Genomic DNA, 24,641 nt, shown 5'->3' with positions numbered 1-24,641 from the left:
CAATAATCAAAGGTTGATGGCTCTAGAATTTTGTACCATGTTTATAACCTTCAATTTCTTTACACCGAATAGATGATTAGATAGTTTAATGAACTCAATTCAGTTGGCAAGTGGTAGAAAGTTGTTAGCATTGAAAGGTCATGGTTAAATTGCAACTCCTTCTGAAAGAACAAAAGTTGCAGCTTATACTTGGTGCCATGGCACCTTGGTTGCGGCTGTACTCTTGGTACCCATTGGAGTTTAGCCAAAAAATCTTGACAGGGTTGAAGTTTTTAGTTCTGTAGTGAAAAGGAAAATATCAATACCTTCCACCACCAGTCAAGTAAAATATCAATATGCATATCAGTTTGATATTAGCATTCAGCAAATGATAAATTGAGAAACATGAGCATTCTAATTAGGCAACTACCTACCTAATTTCTTCTGCACAACCAGTATGCATTTCACAACACTAACTATATCTCTATACACAAGAAGCAGGGGCGACTAGTAACAATGACATTGAAGCTTGAAAATAGGGAAACTTGACAAATAATTATTGTGAAATTTTGTCAAAAGCACAGTTTCTGTTAGTAGTTTAAAGAACAATAGAGAAAAAAGGAGAATGAAAGGAAGGAACATAATCTAATTCATTTCATTTATGCATATGGCTGATACAAAAGATTGCAATTTAGCTAACATCTCAGTCAAAAAGAACTTACATATGCCTTTAATTACAACAAAAAATATATTAACAAAACAAAGCTACGTTGACAACACTTGTGTCACCGCGCATCTGTTATCACTCCTCCTTGACACCAGTGCTGCTGCATACTCCCAGGATTTCTCTTAGCTTTTCAAACTTCATTCTTGACAGTCCTTGGTAAAAACATCTCCTACTTGATCCTCTGGGCTGCAATCCTTCAATTTCATTTGAACTTCCTTCTTAACTTCTCTAAGGAAGTGATATTTGATTTTAATATGTTCAGTCTTTCCATGAAAGACTGGATTTTTTACAATAGCAACAGAAGATTATTTTCAATAGCAATTCCTGTTCATGCTTCAAATCAACCAACAACTTCCTGAGCCAAATGGCTTGGTTTACAGCATGTGCAGCAGCAATATACTCCGCCTCAGCTGTGGATTGTGCCATAGTCTCTTGCTTCTTGGAACTCCAAAAAATCATGCCTGAGCCAATAGAAAAACAGTAACCAGAGGTGCTTCGCATGTCATCACATGTACCTGCCCAATCACTATCAGTGAAGCCCATTAGTTTTACTTCTGCATGTCTTGCTTATAATACACCCAAGTCTGCTGTTCCTTTTGCATAGCGCATCACCCTCTTTGCAGCTCTATAATGCACTTCAAACGGGCTCTGCATGAACCTGGAAAGTATGCTTGTTGCATACATAATATCTGGTCTGGTAGCTGACAGATATGCTAGGCATCCAATAAGACTCCTGTAAAGACTTGCATTAATCTTCCTTGCTTCTTCATTTTTGCTAAGCTTTTCACCTTGCACAGCTGGAGTACTTACTGTCTTACAGTTTTCCATCCCAAACTTCTTTAAAATTTCAATTGCATATTTCCTTTGGCATGTGAAAATTCCTTGATGAAGTTGCAGGATTTCCATACCAAGAAAATAAAACATTTTCCCCAAAATCAGTCATCTCAAAACTTCTTTTTAGCTCCTCCTTGAACTGATGAATCAACAATTGATTGGTACCAGTGACCAATAGATGATCAACATACAGTGCAACAACTGTCATTTCAGTTTTCACTTGCTTTACATACAAAGTTCCTTCAGTGCAACTCTTAACAAATCCTAACTTCAGTAAATGCTCACCAATTGGCTCTAGGAGGTTTTAAGCCATACAAGGCTTTCTTCAGCAAATACAGCTTATCTTCACATCGTTTCTCCACAAATTCCTCTGTCTAATCAATGAAAATCTCCTCCTACAAGTATCCATTTAGGAAAGCTGATTTTACATCTAATTGGTAGATTGGCCAGCCAAAGCTATAAGCAACTTGATGGTATCAAATCTTGCCACAGGTGCAAATGTCTCAGTAAAATCAACACCAAACTTTTGAGCATACCCTTTTAATGATACTTAAGGCAAATTGAGTTTTCATTTAATCTTTTAGTCATTCTTCTGCTATGATAAACCATCTAAATCCAACAATTTTTCTATAGAGTATGATTGAAGTCCATAAAAATAATTTTCATCCTTCCACCATTCAGCCTTATGTTAATACTAATCCAATTCCTGCAATACGTATGGATAATTATTAAAATCATATTGATAAATTATTTAATGGAAATTTTAATAATAAAGTAATTATATATATATATATATATATTTTTTTTTTTTTTTAATAAATGGTGAAATTAGGCATAAAAATATAAATGTTTTCATTAATAATAAATTAAATGTTTTTTTATGATATAACTGATTCTTATCTATCTTTTGCATAAATGTATTGTCTTTTTATTTAAATATTCTTTTCCTTTGTAAATATTATAGTATTTGTATAGGCATATATTTCTTATACCATATTCTGAGTTTTTCACTTTTTTTCCCTTTAGTCTGCCTAAATTTGTACATTCACTTGGACTCAAAAATATCTATCCAGATGAATTCACGTGGTGTCATTTTTTTACTCCAAATATATATATATATATATATATATATATATATGGAATAAAGTTATGATACGTGTAAGTTTTAATTATAATGCACATACGTGTAATAATTATATTAAAAACTATACAAAACAAAAAAATAATAATATACAATGAATATAATTAATATAATTATATTTCTACATGATTAATAATTATATAAAAATATTAATTTTAAATTTTTTAATTTAAAAAATATAATAATTGATCCAATTAAAATGTGGAAAATAGAGAAAAAAAAAACTCAAAAATTTCTAGAAAAAAAAGTATACTAAATAAAGAATGGGTTAACTTCTCTTGGCTTTAACTTTAATATAGATATCAAGATAGATAGATATGGAAATAGATATTTAGTAAATATTTATTTTTCAATATTTAATTATTTTTATATATATCATTTATAATTATATTTAAACATAAATATTTTTATCATCATTACATTGTCATTAATTAAAATTAATTATATAATTATATATAGATTTTATTAAGATCAATTAAATTATAAATTATATACCATTCTAATAATATGGTCTTTTACCTGTAACTATAATACTCAATCAGTGTCATAGAAAGTGGACACACTTACACAGCACAACGATGCTTTAATAAAATCATATTAGGGTTTATTTGGTTTAACTATTTGATATAACCGATGATTGATAGTTGATGGTTGTTACTGTTAGTTGATAGCGAATAACTTATCGGAGTTGATTTATGTTATATCTAATTGTTGCTTTTGATAGATAAAATTACAAATAATGGTATATCATATAATTTATATTACTATTAAAACAAATATATAATTATTAATTTATTATATTATATTATTTATTTTACTATTAAAATTAATATATAATAATTAATTTATTAAATTATATCACAAATAAATAAAAAATGTAATTCAATAAGGTCAAAAGAAATAAAAATAAATAAATAATTGATATTTGAGCTAAAATTAAAAAAAAAAAAAAAACATTTCTCAAGAATTTTCACGGTTGTCAAAGTAAAGGCATAAATATGATTTATGAATACTAGCTTTGGGAAAAAAAAAAAGGTTAATTTTAAATTCAAGTCGTCAAATCATATTGTTAGATATGTTGCGTGTGAGAGAGAATTTACAACTTACTATAAATGAGTCTCAAGACACGGTAAATTATAATCATTAAAATGTGTGTGGGTATTTTATTAAACAATAAAAGGATTTTACTATAGTTCATGAAGAGATTTAATCATAAAGCCAATACATAAGGTAGTTGTCAGATATTCTATCAGCTATCAGCTGTAAAGAGTTCACCAAATAGTTTAGTATTATTGTTTGAATGCCCATTAGCTATTAACTGTATCCAACAATTAAAAAACACCCCTTATACAGATACATGGCTATTGGGACCCAATACTATCACGTCCTAACATAATCTATATATATATATATATAATGGACACCCAATGGATTGAGTAACAATTGATAGACTACATAATGAGAGATAGCCGATCTCCCCACTCCCTACACTTTGTCCTTTGTTTGGGAGAAGATTTTTTAAAGTAATGGGAGGTTTTTCAAGGTTTTAAAAACTTGAACTTGTTTAGGAGAGTAAAAAATTTTTAATGCAAAATTTTTGGAGGTTTTAAAAATTTTTAGAAACTTCCATTTTCTAACACACCAAATCTGTGGGTTAAAAAATTTTTCTTTTTAAAACCTATATGTACATTAAGCTTTCATTTGGGATGAAGTTTTTAAAATTAATAGAAGATTTTCAAGGTTTAAAAACCTTAAACTTGCATTTGGCAGAGTAAAAGGTTTTCTAAGTAAGGTTTTTTATGAATTTTGATGAATTGAAAGAATCTTTGGTAAGAAATATTCAACTTATCTTTGTTCTTCTCTTAAGGAGGTAAATATATACAAGTATTAGCTAACACACTATTTTAGGCACTATACATGTATGAGGTAATAAAAATTTTCTCACTAATTATTGATTCCTATGATAAGGGGTTACCACAATCTTTGGGATTTGACGGAATCCCTTATGTCAGTACTCCCCCTCAAGTTGGTACATAGATATCTATCATGCCCAACTTGTTAATTATTTCATGAAATATCCTTCTTGTGACTGCCTTTGTGAAGATATCTGTAAGCTAGCTCTCAGACTTAACGAATGGAAATTGAATGATCTTTTGGTCCAGTTTTTCTCTAATAAAATGACGATCAACTTCAACATGTTTAGTGCGATCATGTTGTATTGGATTTTGTGCAATTTGAATTCCAACTTTGTTATCACAAAATAAACCTATAGGTCTTGAATACTCAATTCCAAGGCTTCGCAAAACTCCCTTAATCCATAAGAGCTCACATAAACCATGTGTCATACCTTGTAACTCTGCATCTGCACTTAATCAAGCAATAATGTTCTATTTTTTGCCCCTCTAAGTAAAAAGATTGCCTTCTACAAATGTGAGATAACCTAAGATAGATTTCCTGGTTGTCTGATCTCCTACCCAATCAGTGTTGATGTAAACTTCAATGGTGGAAGTCTCATTTTTTGAATACAATAACCCCTTTCCTTGAGCACCTTTCAAATATCTTAAGATTATATAAACTACATTCATGTGTTCTTCACTTGGAGCATGCATGAACTGGCTTCCCACAATCACAGCATAGGCAATATCTAACCTAATATGAGTCAGGTAGATCAACTTCCCCATTAGTCATTGATAACGACCTATGTTTGCTTGACTTTGGTCAGAAGAAGTTCCAAGTTGATGATTTACCTCCATCGGTGTTTCAATTGGTTTACAGGTTAGCATCCCAATTTCGGTTAGTAAATCCAACACATATTTTCATTAGGAAAGAGAGATTCCTTATTTTGATTATGACACTTCAATACCTAGGGAATGTCGTAGTTGTCCTAGGTCTTTCATTTCATTTCGAACTTGGTGGCCAAATACCTTTGTAGCTTCTCCATTTCTTCAGTATCATTACTAGTCAAGACCATATCATCTACATACATAATCAATACTGTTACCTTTCCTCCTTTGTGTTTAATGAATAAAGTGTGTGTCACGACCCAACCTATGGGCCGGACCGGCACTAGGACCTGGGCCAGCCTAAAGCCCCCGAGGCCCGTAGTAAGCCTTAACTATTCATTAACCCAACTCTAAGGCTCATTTGGGCCCAATATCAAGAAAACAAACGGACAGAGTCCGGCCATAAAATGGACTTTCCAACGGGGAGTTTTCGACTCACCCGACCTGTAAACACAATAAACAATCCATTGGGGAGCTCAGCTCACCCTCCACATACTCATCAACATAATAATAAGTGGGAGCTCAGCTCCCTCATCCAATCCATCAAACAGACTTAAAATATTAAGTTTACAGGTCCAACATGAATATAATATTACAGACCAATTTCAAATAATTACTGCTAACACATGCGGAAATTCTAGGAGTAATTAAAATTACACAATATTGATAAACAACCTGCGAGGTCAAAAGCAAGTTAACCTGAACAAAATATCCTCCTGTGGCTGTAAAAATTTTTGAACAGAGTGAGCGTTCGACTCGAGAGTAAAATATCAATCTTAACTATAATCTCTAAAACTATCTCAAACTAATGCAACCTGTAGAGTGAAATGCAACATACACAACATTATCACATCATAACATCAAAAAGGTAATATGGAGCACTCACACACCCTCTAGTATCAATCATAACATATGGGAGTGATCCCTATCTGACTCTCTTAAATCCAACCCGTGCCCGAATTACTCAAGCTCGGACTTCCACTTAATAACCAAATCGAGGGTCCCAGCGAATTACTCAAGCCGTGACTACCCCTCGAAGGATCGGGTCCCAGCGAATTACTCAAGCCGTGACTGCCCCGTCCTATCCATAGTCCACACCACATCACACGCACGCCAACGCACGCACACTGCTCCAAATTACCACAACAACATTCATGGCACATTAACAGTTATGAATGCAACATAATTCGTGCCTAGAGTTTAACTACATAAATATATGCATATAAGTGATGCATGGGCATGCTGAACATATAATAATATCGAAATTACAATTAAAATTAATATTTTACTCACAAACTTGACGACAAATTACTATGGCGGCTGGGCGGAGGAAGAAGGCTGTCTCGGCTCACCTGACAATCATATTACATTTATTTAATACAATCTGACTCAATACAAATAAAGAAAAAGACCAATTACGTCCTAAGTCGTGCCGAAAATCCTTCCGGCAGAGTCTCCCCTATACCTAGGACCTACCCAACTTGCAAAAGGGCTAAAAACGCACTTCTATACTCACAATCCATACATCAACAGTTCAATCATATCACACAGCCCCTCCTGGTCCCATCAAATCAATCATCCCTCACAATACGCAAACTTTCAATTTAGTCCTTATTATTGATCATTTTTGCAAAACGCCCAAACAAGCTCTAAAAATTATAAAACTTTGCCTCATGGTCCTTAGCAATATTACTAAGCTATTGCAAAAAGAATCGTAATTTTCTAAGCTACCACGAATATTTTATGGATTTTTAATCCTATTTAAGCACTAGAAAATTACGTAAAAACTAGGTTCGGGTTTACCTTTGCCGATTCCGACTTCGGGGACGCGCTCGGGACGTCTGACAATGGGGGGCTAGCCAAAACCTCGGCCCAATTCGAGACTTTTCCGGTAACGGGTCTGTCTGGCCCGAAATTTGCAGACCCGGTCAACTGTCGAATTTCCGCGAATCGAGGATACCTACACGAAGCCCATAACACGGGGGTTAGTACATAAATTTTTCAGAATTTTCTAAGCTCATTTAATGCTCGAAATTATACTGCGAAGTTCCGTGGGACCCACCGAAAAACGGTGTCGGAAAAATTCGAAATTTATGTCGTTGCGAAGCTCTCGACGAATGGAGCGTGCTGGTGGCCTCGGTTTCCTCGTGGGATTCACGGTTTTCGAGAAATCTAGCCCAAAAGTCGAAATGGGCTAAAATCTTCCCGAGCAAAAATCGGACAAACCGCTCGATGGATTTCGGCGTTCTTGGTGTCTATGGAAAGCTCTCGCCGAGTAGATGATTTTAGACACAAGACCCAGTCCAATCGGTGGCCGGATCGGCCGGATTTGGCCGGAGAAACTGGAGCGACGCGCGCGTGCAGGGGAGGGGAGGAGAGAGAAAAGAAAGAGAAAAGAGAGGGACGACGCGCGCGGGAGAAGAAAAAGGAAAGGGAGCCGGTTCGATTCGACCGGTCCGATCCGGTCTGGTTCGATTCGGCCGGTTCGATTCGAAATACAAAATTTTGAATTTTTACTCTGCCTCGGGACCGAAAACGAGGTCCAAAAATTCCGAAAAAATTCCGTAAAACTCAGAAAAATAGGTAGACTCCAAATATATTTTTAGTTTTGCCACGTGGTCTTTAAATTAATTTTTAAAAATCATCAAAGTTTATATTTTCGGAAAATCGAACCCGATTTTTAAAATCCGAAAAATCTCAAAAAAATTCCTAAAATTTAAATAAAATTAAAATATCAAAAATACTCATAAATAATAAAATTTGGGGTGTTACATTCTTCCCCCCTTACAGAAAATTCGTCCTCGAATTTTTACACAAGGCAGAATAAAACACATGATTATGCATTGAACAAGTAAGGGTACTTGCTACGCATGTCCCGCTCTGACTCCCAGGTGCACTCTTCCACTGACTGACTCCTCCACAAAACCTTAACCATAGGGATCTGTTTGGATCTCAGCTGTCTCACTTGGTAGTCCACTATGGCTACAAGCTGCTCCTCAAATGTCAAGTTCTCTTTTAGCTCTATCACATCCGGCTGCAGTACATGAGAAGGATCAGGAATGTATTTCCTGAGCATGGAGATGTGAAACACGGGATGAACGTGAGAAAGGTTGGGTGGTAGATCCAACCTGAGGCAATCGCTCCACTTCTATCGGTAACCTCAAAAGGTCCGATATACCGAGGTGCCAACTTGCCCTTCTTTCCAAATCTCATGACTCCTTCATTGGAGAAACCTTCAGAATACATAGTCGCCATCGCAAACTCCACATCCCTCCGTCTCAGTGCATAACTCTTACGCCTCACAAAGTCCTCGATCGTTCCTCGATTAAAGGAACTACCTCAAGTGGTGCACTAGGTCTACATCATGCACTTCGCTTCCCCATTTCTGTCCAACACAGAGGAGACCTACACTTTCTTCCATATAATGCCTCATAGGGTGCCAACCCTATCTTTGGAGTGATAATCGTTGTTGTAGGCAAACTCCACGAGAACTAGTCGCTCATCCCATCGACCTCCAAAATCCAAGACACTCATGCGAAGCATGTCTTCCATGTTTGGATCGTCCTTTCGATTTGTCCGTGCATGCGAGGGTGGAAGGTCATCTGAAGTTCAATCGTGTGCCAAGTGCCTCCTGCAACTTTCTCCAAAACGAGAAGTGAATCAGGGCCCTCTGTCGGATATTATGGAAGCCGAACTCCATGCAATCGACTATTTCTTGAATGTAGAGCCGGGCATACTGTGCCACAGAGTATGTAGTCTTTACAGGTAAGAAGTGAGCTGATTTGGTCAAGCGGTCTACAATTACCCATATCGAGTCATATCCTCGCGTGGTACACGGCAACCCAGTCACAAAATCCATAGTGATCATTTCCCACTTCCATTCGGGATAGGGAGCTCTTGCAGCTTCCCGACGGTCTCTGTGTTCAAACTTCACCTTCGACAAGTCAAGCACTTGGACACAAAGTCTGCTATGTCTCTCTTCATGCCATTCCACCAAGAGCTATCTTTCACATCATGGTACATCTTGGTGGAACACAGGTGGATATCTTGTCTGCTGTATAGTGTGCCTCTTGCATGATTTCATCTCTGAGGTTGTCCACATCGGGCACACATATCCTAGAACCTTGCCTAGGGCGCCATCATTGGCAAATCCAAACTCACCACCTTCACCTTGTTGTACTCTTTCTATGATCTTCATCAATTGTTGGTCTCTGTGCTGGGAAACTCTAACTCTGTCCCTCAAGTCTGGCCTCACTAAAAGTGAGCCAACAATACCCCCTCATCTGAAAGATCTAGGATTAGACCTTGATCCATCAACTCATGTACTTCTGAATCAATGGTCTTTTCTCTGCTGAAATGTGCGCCAAACCGCGGAAGATTTTACGCTCAAGGCATCCGCCACAACATTGGCCTTCCTGTGGTGGTACCGGATGGTGCAATCATAGTCTTTCGTAAGCTCCATCCATCTCCTCTGTCTCAAGTTTAAATCCCTCTGTTGGAAGATGTACTTTAAACTCTTGTGGTCGGTGTATATCTCGCACACTTCACCGTACAGGTAGTGTCTCCAGATTTTAAGTGCAAAGACTACAGCCGCCATTTCCAAATCATGGGTGGGGTAGTTCTGCTCATGCCTCTTCAGCTGCCTTGAAGCATAAGCCACTACCTTTCCATGCTGCATCCAAACACACCCTAGGCCAACTCGAGGCGTCACAAAGACACGGCGTATCCTTCACCACTCACAGGTAGTGTCAACACAGGGGCAGTGGTTAGACACTCCTTGAGCTTCTGGAAACTCACCTCACAGTCATCTGTCCAAATGAATGGAACATTCTTCCTGGTCAACTTAGTTAGGGGAGCCGCTATCCCGAGAAATCTTACACAAAACGCAGAGTAGTGGCTAAACCCAGAAAACTTCGCACCTCAGTGACTGTTGTAGGCCTAAGCCAATCAGTTACAGCTTCAATTTTCTTGGGATCCACTTGAATACCGTCACTTGAAACCACGTGTCCCAAGAATGAGATGCTTTCTAGCCAAAATTCACATTTCGAAAATTTGGCGTATAGCTGGTGCTCCCTCAAAGTCTGCAACACCATCCTCAAGTGCCACACGTGTTCTTCCTCGGTCCGAGAGTATACCAGGATGTCATCTATGAATACGATGACAAAACGGTCCAAAAATGGCTTGAACACCCTGTTCATCAAGTCCATGAAGGCTGCTGGTGCATTAGTGAGTCCAAAAGACATCACCAAGAACTCATAATGACCATATCTTGTCCTGAAAGCCGTTTTGGACACGTCCTCATTCCTGATTCTCAATTGATGGTAGCCTGACCGCAGGTCTATCTTGGAAAGAATCTAGCTCCTTGAGTGATCAAACAAATCATTGATCAGGAAGTGGATACTTGTTCTTCACGATCACCTTGTTCGGTATGCGTAGTCGATACACACCCTCAATGACCCATCCTTCTTTCTCACAAATAGAACAGGAGCACCCCAGGGTGAAGTGCTCGGACGTATGAAACCCTTGTCCAAGAGCTCCTGTAGTTGCTCCTTCAACTCTTTCAATTCTGCCGGTGCCATCCTGTAAGGTGGCATGGATATGGGGTTTGTACCCGGAATAACATCAATGCAGAACTCTATTCCCCTTTCTGGTGGCAACCACGAAGCTCTTCAGGGAAGACATCCATGAATTCTCTGACAACAGGAACATTTTCCATGCTGACACCTTCTACAGATGTATCTCTCACCAATGCCAAATACCCTTGGCATCCACGCCTCAACATTTTTCTGGCACTAATTGCTGACACCAAATTATATGGAGCCACGCTCCTGTCACCATCAAAGCTAAACTCTTCCACACGGTATGTGGAAGTATACCTTTGTTCCTGCATCTAAGGTGGCATAATGAGTTGCCAACCATCCATCCCAGGATTACATCGAAATCCATTCTTGGTAGAGGAACCAAGTCTGTGGAGGATCTTTCCATCCACTACCCGGGCTGCCGGAAATACCATGTCTACATCTATGTTGTCACTAAGTGGGCTAGCTACCGACAAAGGGCATTCTAAGGTTGTAGGGTTTCTACCCAACCTCATGGCAAACACAGGGAGACAAATGAGTGCGTAGCACCGGATCTATCAAAACACGAGCCTCATAAGAATGACGGAAGAATACCGCCACAACCGCATTTGAAGCTTGAGCATCCTGGTGGGTCGGTGAAAACCCGAGCTTGACCCCTACCCCGAGTGGCGTAACCACGACATCGACTTCTACCTCGACCGCCTCCAAATCCACGTCCCCCTTGTCCTCGGCCTGTTGCCATCGAATCGATCGCCATGTTGGAAGCACCGGATACAATCGAGGAACATTCGCAATGTAACCCCATCCGTGGCTCGCCGAACATGGGGCATTCTCTAACAAAGTGACCCGGTTGGCCACACTCAAGCATACTCGATCCCATCAAACAAGGTCTGAATGTCCTCTTCCACACTGCGTGCACAAGGTGCCAAGGAGGATCTGAACCAAACCTGGAACTATCAGTACCCAATCGTTACCGCTGCTTTGGATCCGCACAGTGCGAATCCTCGTGGTCGGTTATGCAAAACCACTTCTCTTGCTCCTACCCTTTCCTCTGTCATTACCGCCACCACCGTCCGAGTACCCATGGAAGGGACACACGAGAACCCTCCGCTCTGTTTTCTTTGCTCTTCCATTGTCATCCACAAAGATAGCTAATCTCAATCTGTCTGGCTCGATCAACCACCACATCAAAAGACTGATCCGACATCATGGCTAGGTTCGCATACCTCCTGTCAAGCCCCTTTAGGAATCTTTTCACCTTCATAGTCTCTGTAGATACTGCTGTAGGGGCATATCTACTCAATTCCAAAAATTCTGTAGCATATTCATCTACAGACCTGCCATTCTGTCTTAAGGCCTCAAAGGCCCACTGCTTCTGATCTCTGAAGCTTTCTGGCACAAACCGATTGATAAAAAGTTCCACAAACTGAGCCCATGTCAAACCCTCCATCCGGGGTAACACGTAGTCATTCATCCATTGCCTAGGCATGGGCCCCATGACGTGCTGCATACATTCTATCAATCTTCTATCACCAATCAGACTGCTCCTCGCCGTCAGGAATCCAAAAACCGATATGCATCGTCTGACACATCATAGGTACCAGGCACCAACTTCTTAAAATTTATGATCTATTTGTAAGGTTCCCCTCTTGGTGTGGTGGACTGCTGCTGCTGTGGAGGGTGGACCATATACTGCGCCATCATGTCGATGGTTCTCTGCAGACCAGCTAGAGTAGCTGCCATGGGGTCCATGGGACCCTGTGCCATGAAAGACTATTCTGAGCGTGGTAGTCGCTTCTTACTTGAGCAGCTCTAGGCCTCCTACCCCGCCTCCTGGCAAAGGCGCCTCATCTGTGCCGACACCTCGTCAGCACATCCGGTTACAGTGCAAGGCGGCTCTCCCGCTTCTACGCATTTTCTGAAATTCAGCAAAGATTAGCCCACAAAATTCAAAATTGCACATTGCACTCTATAGACTCATATTTACACACAATATATGAAGCAGAAACTAGAAGCAAAGACGACAATGCAAGACGAATATGGACCCTATTTTTCCGCATGTGACTCCTATTAGACTTTTCCCAACACTTTAGACAACTTTTCCCTAGGAATCTGGAGCCTAAGCTCTGATACCACATTTGTCACGACCCAACCTATGGGCCGGACCGGCACTAGGACCTGGGCCAGCCTAAAGCCCCCGAGGCCCGTAGTAAGCCTTAACTATTCATTAACCCAACTCTAAGGCCCATTTGGGCCGAATATCAAGAAATCAAACGGTCTGAGTCCGGCCATAAAATGGACTTTCCAACGGGGAGTTTTCGACTCACCCGACCTGTAAACACAATAAACAATCCATTGGGGAGCTCAGCTCACCCTCCACATACTCATCAATATAATAATAAATGGGAGCTCAGCTCCCTCATCCAATCCATCAAACAGACTTAAAATATTAAGTTTACAGGTCCAACATGAATATAATATTACAGACCAATTTCAAATAATTACTGCTAACACATGCGGAAATTCTAGGAGTAATTAAAATTACACAATATTGATAAACAACCTGCGAGGTAAAAAGGCAGGTTAACCCAGAACAAAATATCCTCCTGTGGCCTGTAAAAATTTTTGAACAGGAGTGAGCGTTCGACTCAGAGAGTAAAATATCAATCTTAACTATAATCTCTATAACTATCTAAAACTAATGCAACCTGTAGAGTGAAATGCAACATACACAACATATTCACCTCATAACATCAAAAGGTAATTTGGAGCACTCACACACCTGTAGTATCAATCATAACATATGGGGCCGATCCCTATCGACTCTCTTAAATCCAACCCGTGCGGTAATTACTCAAGCTCGGACTTCCACTTAATAACCAAATCGAGGGTCCCAGCGAATTACTCAAGCCGTGACTACCCCTCGAAGGATCGGGTCCCAGCGAATTACTCAAGCCGTGACTGCCCCGTCCTATCCATAGTCCACACCACATCACACGCACGCCAACGCACGCACACTGCTCCAAATTACCACAACAACATTCATGGCACATTAACAGTTATGAATGCAACATAATTCGTGCCTAGAGTTTAACTACATAAATATATGCATATAAGTGATGCATGGGCATGCTGAACATATAATAATATCGAAATTACAATTAAAATTAATATTTTACTCACAGACTTGACGACAAATTACTGTGGCGGCTGGGCGGAGGAAGAAGGCTGTCCCGGCTCACCTGACAATCATATTACATTTATTTAATACAATCTGACTCAATACAAATAAAGAAAAAGACCAATTACGTCCTAAGTCGTGCCGAAAATCCGGCAGAGTCTCCCCTATACCTAGGACCTACCCAACCTGCAAAAGGGCTAAAAACGCACTTCTATACTCACAATCCATACATCAACAGTTCAATCATATCACACAGCCATCAAATCAATCATCCATCACAATACGCAAAATTTCAATTTAGTCCTTATTATTGATCATTTTTGCAAAAACTGCCCAAACAAGCTCTAAAAATTATAAAACTTTGCCCCGCGGTCCTTAGCAATATTACTAAGCTATTGCAAAAAGAATCGTAATTTTCTAAGCTACCACGAATATTTTATGGATTTTTAATCCTATTTAAGCACTAGAAAATTACGTAAAAACTAGGTTCGGGTTTACCTTTGCCGATTCCGACTTCGGGGACGCGCTCGGGACGTCTGACAATGGGGGGCTAGCCAAAACCTCGGCCCAATTCGGAGACTTTTCCGGTCACGGTCCGTTCGCCCAAATTTGCAAACACGTCAATTGTCGAATTTCCGCGAATCGAGGATACCTACACGAAGCCCATAACACGGGGGTTAGCACATAAATTTTTCAGAATTTTCTAAGCTCATTTAATGCTCGAAATTACACTGCGAAGTTCCGTGGGACCCACCGAAAAACGGTGTCGGAAAAATTCAAAATTTATGTCGTTGCGAAGCTCTCGACGAATGGAGCGTCGGTGGCCTCGCTTCTCGTGGGATTCATGGTTTTCGAGTTATCTAGCCCAAAAGTCGAAATTTGATTAAATCTTCCAGATCAAAAATCGGACAAACCGCTAGATGGATTTCGGCTTTCTTGGTGTCTATGGAAAGCTATAGCTGAGTAGATTATTTTAGACACAAGACCCGCTCCAATCGGTGGCGGATCGGCCGATTTGGCGGAGAACTGGAGCGACGCAGCAGGGAGGAGGAGAGAGAAAAGAAAGAGAAAAGAGAGGGACGACGCGCGCGGGAGAAGAAAAAGGAAAGGGAGCCGGTTCGATTCGACCGGTCCGATCCGTTCTGGTTCGATTCGGCCGGTTCGATTCGAAATACAAAATTTTGAATTTTTACTCTGCCTCGGGACCGAAAACGAGGTCCAAAAATTCCGAAAAAATTCCGTAAAACTCAGAAAAATAGGTAGACTCCAAATATATTTTTAGTTTTACCACGTGGTCTTTAAATTAATTTTTAAAAATCATCAAAGTTTATATTTTCGGAAAATCGAACCCGATTTTTAAAATCCGAAAAATCTCAAAAAAATTCCTAAAATTTAAATAAAATTAAAATATCAAAAATACTCATAAATAATAAAATTTGGGGTGTTACAGTGTGGTCAAAGTTACTTTGCCTATCACCAACTGATTTCATTGCTAATGTAAACCTCCCAAAACAAGCTCTGGGTGAATATTTCAACCCATATAGAGATTTCTTCAATTTGCACACATTTCCTTCATTTATGGATCCATACGTAACACCTTGTGGAGGCTCATATATACCTCTTACTCTAAGTCACCATTTAGAAATGCATTTTTTACATCAAACTGTCACAAAGGCCAATCTCGATTTGTTGCAATAGATATAAGAATGCAAATAGCATTGAGCTTAGCTACTGGTGCGAAAGTCTCTTGATAATAAACTTCACACTTTTGTGTGTAACCTTTTGCTACAAGCCTTGCTTTGTACCTTTCAATAGTTCCTTTAGCTTTAAGCTTCATAGTATATACCCATTTACAACTGTCTTCTTCCCTTCAAGCAATAGAATCAGTTCCCAAGTTGAGTTTTTTTTTTTTTTTTTTTTTTCAAAGCCTCCATCTCTTCATTCATTGCCTTTGTCCACCTTGGATCTATTAATGCTTTCTACATATTACTAGGAATAAATACTTTGGACAATTGATCAATAATTAGAGCATATGAATCCAATAGCCTTTGAGTAGAAATATAATTATTAATGGGATATTTAACATTGGCTTTGAGGTCAGGTTCATATTGTTTCTTTGGAACACCCCTATTCAATCTTGTTGCGAATCGAAAAGGAATTACCTAGGGTTCAACATCACTTTGAACATACTGGGAAGGCTCCTTGGTTGATGGCGTTAATACGGACTCTTCTAAGGCATCTTCTTCACTTTATGGTACTACATCATTCTTAGATAAACTCAACGAAACTAGAGCTTCCATATCAGGCTGATAAGCAGTGGGTTTACCAATGGTAGGTTGGTGTTGATCAATAGTAGGTTGGTGGTGTTGATCAATGGTAAGTTGGTGTGTAGTCAACCTTTCTTCCATGGCCTCCTGCTCTAAGAATTCAGTGAGTTGATCAGCTCCACTATTTCTTCCGTTTAGCTCAGACTCTTCACTCGAGTTCTCCCCTTTAAGAGATGAGCTTGAAACTCCCCCTACGTAATATGGTTCAGTCTCGTAGAAAGAGACATCCAAGGTAATATGTAATCTCTTATTTTGTGGGTTATGACATTGGTAGCCCTTATGAAAATAGAAGTACCCAACAAAAATACATCTTTTGGCACAAAGATCGAATTTACTTTGTAAAACTTTGGGGATATGAACATAAACCGTACAACTAAAAATTTTGGGTTCAAGGTTGGTGAGATGCAAAATAAAGCGAAATGATTGTAACTTTTGTTGGGGAGTTTGGAAGCCAATAACTCGGGAAGGAACTCAATTGATAAGGTAGACAGCAAATTTGACTGCCTCCCTCCAATAAAACCGTGGCACGTTCATCCCCAAAAAGAGAGGCACATACAACTTCCATAATCTATCAATTCTTTCTTTCGGTCAGACTTAGTTGCAATGTGTATGGACAAGAAGTATGATGTCTTGTCCGCAGCTTGCTAAGTATGATGACATTGAAGCTTGAAGCATTGAATGGATCAAAATTCAAAATTACAATTATCAGAAAAGGAAAATAAATCCCATTTCTGAACATTTAACACTCTTTAACCAACAAAAAATAGGAAAAACTTGATATATAGTTATTGTGAAATGTTGTCAAAATCACAGTTTCTAAAAAAATTCCTTGACAAGATAATTGAAAAAGAGAAGACTTTTGCATTCAATCACATAATTTTGTCTTTTTTTTAAAGGTATGTATATGTTAAAGTAAATGCCCTTATTTATTTATTTTTTTCTTTTTTTAGTTATTCAAAGCACTCTTAAATGCCAACACTAACATACTTTTTCCGTGCCAAAAAAACACTCAATTATCACTCAAATGAAGTAAATGCACCTATTTCTTGTTTTTTTTGCTTGTTTCACTTCTTGAAAGCACTGTAACGGCTTGTTTGGCATTGTTATTAAAATTATTATTAAAAAAATTATTTTTTTAAATATATTAGTTAGAAAGTATTAAAAAATAATTTAAAAATAAATTTAATAAGTTTTAGTTATAAGAATATTAAAATAACAAAATAATTTTTTTCAATAGAATTTAAAATTGTACTTTTATTTAAAAAAGCAATTTGAACCTCCAAACTCAATGCCAAATAGACACTAAATGACTACACTATTAAGAAACTCATAGATATAATGGAAGGTGAACTTCAAATAAATCATATATATTATTCACAATAAATAAAGTGATCAAATATATGCAATAAAATATTTTCTTTTAATTATTTTTAAATTTAAATACAATTTAAATTTTTTAGAATAAATTATTAAAAACTCATCAAGGCATATAACTTTATCTATACTTTATTTCTATTGTTTTTCAAAAATTATTAGGATGCTTATAATAACAATTATATGAAACTTTTAATACCAAAAAAATATATGCAAAATTTGAAGATATCAAAATGTTTATAATACAATAATTTAGAAATTAGAAAAATTAACGTTGACAGCTAAAATAATAACTATTAATAAATTAAAGATAATAGTAAATTAATGTCAGCCATTAGCAAAGAAGCTAGACACATGCGTATCATGCGCTTTTAAGATTTTAAAGCAGAGAAAGATTTTCAACTACAAACATAACCCAGAAATCAAAGCCTACTGATTTCCCAAATTTCAATAGTCACTTCTTAGTATTAGGTTTTTGCTATGGATTTTTTGTTTGAATTAAGATTGGTTTCAGCTTGTAGGAGCAGGAAATGGCTAGGTGGTTTTATCTAAGTGGGAGATTTCCGTCAAGGGATTTGAGATATGGCCGCAATATTATCAACAGTAGCAAAACAAGAACTAGTTGCTTCTCATTTGGAGCGGGTCCTAGTCGAAGAAGTTTCTTTGATGAGTCTTCAAGATCAAGCTTTATGGTGATGAGACAAGATGGAATAGGAGGAGGAATGAATTGTCGATATTGTGGTAGCCAAGCAAAAAAAGATTGTAGCTATTTGAGATTGAGATGTAAAACTTGTTGCAAAGTCGAGGGTTTCAGTGCCAAACCCATGTTAGCGAAAAGGGTGAAGCTTCCTCATCTGCTACATCACTCTCATCATAATTCTCGTCTTCCTCTTTTTCATATCCATTATTAAGGGAGAAAATCTTCTCTCCTAGTAAAAGAACCCAGAAGAAAAAAAAAAAAAACCTAGAAAAACTAAATTTAATGAATTAACATTACTTTTATTAATTTTATTTTGTAATTTTAAATGAATACAATTTTTTTTAAATAATATTATATTTTTTTATGATTTTTAGATGTTCAATTAAAAGTCACACGTTTAGGGGTAAAACCAAATAATTGAATAGAATCGATGAAATTTAATTATTTCAGTAAGAGTAAATTTAATTCAATTTAGTTTTCGATTAGTAATAATAAAAATTTTTACTTTTCAATTATTGATTTAATTATTTTTAATTTGGTAACTGTACTAATAGAATTTCAATTAATTAATATATTAATTATAATTTTATTAATATTATATTAATTATTTATAATAATTATTTTTATGGTTTTATAATAATATTTAACTTATAATTATTATCTTATTGATATTAAATAATATTTATTATTTTTTATAAATAAAAAAGAATATAAATATATTTTATTAAATAATTAATAATAAGAAATATATTTTTTTTCTGGTTTGTTCGGTTATAGCTAATAACTGACCGAATATTTTTTATTTCAGTTAATTTTGATTTTCTTTCAATTTTAATTTGATTCAGTTAATATTTTTAGAGTCGATTAATAATTTAGTTAGTTAAAAATTCAATTCAGTTCAATTTAGTTAACCGAATGCTCACCCATGACTATGTGAGTGGACTTATTGGATTAGAATTTAATTATACAAGGTTTATTTGATATATTTTAATAATTTAGGGGCTTAATTAAGGGCTTTTCTGACCATCAGATAATAGTTAAATGGCTAAAAGGAGTTTTTTACTTAAAATTTTTCACTAAAGAAAAATTTTACGAAGTGGTTAAATAATTTAATAAAAATAAAATATAATAATTAAATAATATATTTTTTAAAATATAAAAATTCAATAATAATATACTCTAAAATTTAAGCATTCAAAGGCAAAAAAAACTTTCACAGAAAAAAAGAAAAAAAAAAAGTAAAATATTGATTTTGCCTTTTGAGACAAACGCCATGTCGTTTAGTTCTGAGACTGGTAACCTACAAGCTTTCAAAATGCAAAATGGAAAACGGAAAACAACAGTCCCGCAAATGGGAACTTAGTCCCCTTCTTGAGCTCCTCCTTCTTGAGCTCCTCTTCGTTAGACCACCATCACTGCCACTTCTAAACCCTCACACATTCTCCAACACTACTAGGCTCATTGCCTCTATTGGCGTGAAGAACTTCTGGTCTACTTCACCAACCGGCGGCGTCAGAATTAATGTCGAAGACGAGCTATAAGCCGGCGACGATGACGGTTTGGACAAGTTCGGGTTCAGTGATGGTGCAAATCATAGAATCTAGTAGTCTAATGATAACGAAGATAGTTGGATCAATGATGATGAGGAGAATGAGTTATGGATTTTCAAGGTGACTGCTTTTTCTTCTTGATGATTTTCAAGGTTAATTACTAGGTGGAGTTACTTTATAATATTGGTGATGATGATAATTGGATTTTTTATTTTTAAACTCTTGGTTAGCACAATCTGGAAATATGGATCAAGATAACTGCTAATATTATCTTAGCTATGATTTGAACTTTAGCTTCAAATCCATAAAAATGCCATGAGTAATGCTATTGACATAACAATTTTTTAGATTATGGGTATATTAAAGAGGAGCAATTTCCTAAATAATTGGGTATCCATGTAAATGATTGGTTTTACTTGCTTTCTTTGCTAATTTGTAAACATTGATATAGTTCAAAATAATGTTTGGAAAGTGTCATGATATAATTACATTTGCTGCAGGTAATTAGACCTTTCGGTTGGATGGTTCCTGCCATTGGTACTTCATTGCTACTGGGAATAGGCCCTAAATCTTTCTTCATTGCATTAGCTGTTCCATTAGGACTGGCAACACTCTCTCTTTTGTGATTGATAAGATGTGGGAAGTAAACCAGGAGGACTAAGAAGTTTGGTGGGTGGGATGAGCTAGATATGCTGATAAGGTTCCAAGAGAGACAACAAGAAAGAAGGCAGATGAGCTCCCAAAGCAACAAAACAAAGGCAAATTGAGCCGGACAAGAAGTGTCAGGGACACACTATTACTGCTTAGGCTACTGATTGCTGTTTTTCCCTTATTGGGCTCTTGGCAAAGTTACTATTTTGGTTCTGTTTTGCCCTTTGTAGAACCTAAGCAACCTATTTGCTTACAAGTGGTTACAGAGAAACTTGTCACCAGTTTGCAGGGATAGTTGACCATTTAACTCTAGAGGCTTTTGCATGCTGGGAAGCAATCTGAATGTCTACATTGAGAGGTTTTTCTTGCATCCTGGTAGAAGGGAATTCTTTAGTTACCATCCAAGCCTTGCACCACAGAGTAGATTGCACTCTGTCCATTGCAGGAAATATTTCTGATGTAATGCAGCTAATTTCAAATTTTGGGATTACTCAATTTGTTTATGTCAACATGATGAGGAATATGGCAGCCCATAGTGTAGCTAAACGATGTTTGCTCCATGATTCCTCTATATAATCCTTGATGGAAATTTCCCTTGTAACTTCTTTTATGCCTGTGGAGAAGAATACACCAGCTTGGTTGCTAAACACACTTGTTTATCTTTGTGGCGGATCTCCAATGATAGAATGTTGCTAGCTTCAACTTCATATTTATAGCTTTATCATTCTATTATCTATTCCAACCGGAGTTTAGCCAGAAAACCTTGACATGGTTGAAGTTTTTGGTGCTGTACTGAAAAGGAAAAATGACCTCCACTTAATTCCTATTCCATACCATCCTCCACCAGTCAAGTAAAATATCAATATGCATGTCAGTTTGATATTAGCATTCAGCAAGTGAATAAATTGACTTTTAAATTATTTTTCCATAGCAATATAGTGTTTAAATAATCCACATCTTCTGAAACATAAGCATTCTAATTAAGCAACTTCCTAGCTAATTCTTTCTGCACAACCAGTATGCATTTCACAACACTAACTATATCTCAATACACAAGAAGCAGGGGCAAGTAGTAACTATGACATTGTTCATCAAGTATTTGAAGCACTGAATGGATCAAAATTCAAAATTACAATTGTTAGAAAAGGAAGATCAATCCCATTTATGAACATTCAACATTCTTTAACCAACAAAAAATAGGGAAAACTTGACATATAGTTATTGTGAAATGTATTCACAACCACAGTTTCTAAAAAATTCCTTGATAAGACAACTGAAAAAGAGAAGACTTGCGCATTCAATCACATAATTTTGCCTTTCTTTTTAAAGGGTATATATATATGAAAGTAAATGCACTTATTTATTGTTTTTTTTTTTCTTGTTTCACTTATTCAAAGCACTCTTAAATGCCAACACTAACATACTTTTACCGTACCAGAAAAAACTCAATTATCACTCAAATGAAGAAAATGCACCTATTCAATTATCACTCAAATGAAGAAAATGCACCTATTTCTTGCTTTTTGATTGTTTCACTTCTTGAAAGCACTGTAAATGGCTGCACTATTAAGAAATTCCTGGATATAAATAGGAGGCGAACTTCAAATAAATCATATATATTATTTATAATAAATAAAATGATCAAAGATACGTAATAAATATTTTCTTTTAATTATTTTTTAAATTTAAAATTTTTAGAATGAATTATTAAAAACTCATCAAGGTCTATAACTTTATTTATTTTTTATTTCTATTGTTTTTCAAAAATTATTGCGACACTTGTAATAACAATTATATAAAATTTTAAATACCAAAAAAATATATACAGAATTTGAATATATCAAAATTTTTATAATACAATAATTTAGAAATTAAAAATTAAATTTTGAGAATAAACTTTAAATTAGACATATTAAAAATTAACATTGCCAGCTAAAATAATAACTATTAATAAATTAGAGATAATAACAAATTAATATCAGCGATTGGCAAGGAGGTAGACACAAGCGTATCATGCGCTTTCAAGGTTCTGAAGCAGAGCAAGATTATTGTAAATGAAGTCATGAAGACATCGATAGATGAAAGATATCACAAATGATAAATTAATGCAAAGAAAACTAATCAAAGATATCAACAGATAAAAGATATCACAAATAATTAATTAATGCAAATCTTGAAGGGATTTTAAGGGAGTAAAATTACTGTCTGAATCATTCATTAAGTAGGATACCATTAATTACACTTTTTCCTATCAATAACGAGAGAGAGAATATAGTTAGCTCAAACCCACTACAACAAGGATTCATCCTAAACTACACCTCTTACAACAAGGATTAATTGAAGTCATAAACTGATTCATCCTAAACTACTCCTCCTACAACAAGGATTAATTGAACTCATAAACTATATATAGGTTTGTGCTTGCTGAAATCTGTAGAAATATTTTTTTGCTAGAGAAGAGAGAAATAAAGATGGACAGAGTTCTTGATACCGATGGTGATGGTGGGTGTTTCGACAGAACGGTTGCTGCGATCAAGTTACTGGAAGAAAGTGTTCTGACTGCTTTTGTGCAACAAGTAAGAGCTGAAGCCATGAGCAAGCATGACGACCGACTTGCCGCAAATGTGCCCAAGAAAAGCAGGGGCCATGGACAACGCGTAAACAAGAAACCTCACTCTCAATCATCTTTATTTCATCATGTGAAGTCTTCTGGGAGCGTTAACGAGAACAAGAACAAGAAAAGGGTTGGTGGCAAGCGATGCTTTGAAAGTGTTAACAGCAATGAAGATCAACAGAAGAAAAGGAAATTGCTGAAGAGACCAAGGCCTGACAGAATTAATTTTGCAAATTTTGGTCCTGAGACACCACCTGACATGCTTGACGAATGGTGGGATAAAATTCGAACAAAAGGAGGCACTGATGTGAAGTTGGTGATAACGAAACAGATGTTTGCTACTGATTTAAATCCTCACCACGATCGTTTCTCAATCCCTTTTAAGCAGATAAGAGATTCCAGTTTTCTTACAGAGGATGAGAAGAGCAAGTTAAAGGAGCAGAAGGAGAACATACCTATTACACTCATGGAACCTTGTGGTGATGAGTCTAAGATGTTGCTAAGGCGGTGGAATTTGAGAAGTAGCAGTACCTATGTGTTGACATCTAGTTGGAAGAAAGTCTTGGAAAGGAATCATCAGGGATCATCAAGGGAATTCAAACAAAACGACATAGTGCAGCTTTGGTCTTTTAGGCGCAATGGAGAACTCTGGTTGGCACTGTTTAAGGTTGGGGATGCAAGTACTACTCCTAGCGGTAGTGGCAGTAAAGGGGAGAATGGGGATGGTGTAAGTACAAGTCATAATACAATGTTGGACTTGGAACTACATTTATAATTTTCCAATTTTAGTTGTTTTGCTAGTTTATGGAGGTTAATTAGAGTTTGATTGCTGTAATCTCAGGGCAGTAATTTCTATTTTAGATTAAACAATGTAATGCATAATTAGCATTTTTGTTTTGTTATATTAACTTTCTGCAGTTAAAAATCTAACAATTATGGATGTTTGTTTTGAGAATATATGTTTGTTTTTTTAATTGAGTTTTCTTAATGATACTTAGGACAAAATGAGTTTTAGTTTAATGTTTTAATCATTCTTGTGTTATGATAAACCATCTAAATCCAACAATTATTCTATAGACCATGATTGAAGGCCATCAGCTTGTATGTGATTTACTGGTTTCCAAACATTGCTTTTGTTTCCCTTGGTTTCAACAGCATCCTAGCTAGTTTATCTGCTCTCTCTCTTTTTAGTCTTCCTTGT

The 24,641-nt window shown here is 36.6% G+C and overlaps 1 protein-coding gene and 3 long non-coding RNA genes across 4 annotated transcripts; 2 read left to right on the top strand and 2 right to left on the bottom strand.

The window, feature by feature from the left end:
* Window positions 1-6,426: 6,426 nt before the first annotated feature.
* LOC131169818 (uncharacterized) lies at window positions 6,427-7,856 on the bottom strand. Its single transcript, XR_009140731.1, has 3 exons — window positions 7,527-7,856; window positions 7,268-7,424; window positions 6,427-6,816 (listed from the first exon to the last, which is right to left on the bottom strand). It is a non-coding gene; the product is annotated as an uncharacterized LOC131169818 (long non-coding RNA).
* Window positions 7,857-13,479: 5,623 nt separating this feature from the next.
* LOC131169819 (uncharacterized) lies at window positions 13,480-14,820 on the bottom strand. Its single transcript, XR_009140732.1, has 3 exons — window positions 14,723-14,820; window positions 14,227-14,285; window positions 13,480-13,656 (listed from the first exon to the last, which is right to left on the bottom strand). It is a non-coding gene; the product is annotated as an uncharacterized LOC131169819 (long non-coding RNA).
* Window positions 14,821-20,012: 5,192 nt separating this feature from the next.
* Window positions 20,013-21,473, top strand: LOC131169820 (uncharacterized). Its single transcript, XR_009140733.1, has 2 exons — window positions 20,013-20,295; window positions 20,676-21,473. It is a non-coding gene; the product is annotated as an uncharacterized LOC131169820 (long non-coding RNA).
* A 1,824-nt stretch (window positions 21,474-23,297) lies between these two features.
* On the top strand, window positions 23,298-24,215 carry LOC110660610 (B3 domain-containing protein At2g31420-like). Its single transcript, XM_021818954.2, has one exon. It carries the CDS (start codon window positions 23,298-23,300, stop codon window positions 24,213-24,215), a length of 918 nt encoding a protein of 305 aa, XP_021674646.2.
* Window positions 24,216-24,641: the final 426 nt, after the last annotated feature.

The sequence above is a fragment of the Hevea brasiliensis genome, chromosome 10 (assembly GCF_030052815.1).
Source record: "Hevea brasiliensis isolate MT/VB/25A 57/8 chromosome 10, ASM3005281v1, whole genome shotgun sequence".
Classification (NCBI taxonomy): Eukaryota; Viridiplantae; Streptophyta; class Magnoliopsida; order Malpighiales; family Euphorbiaceae; genus Hevea; species Hevea brasiliensis.
The sequence above is the reverse complement of the archived record's forward strand: the minus strand, read 5'-3'. Positions and strand labels throughout refer to the sequence as shown.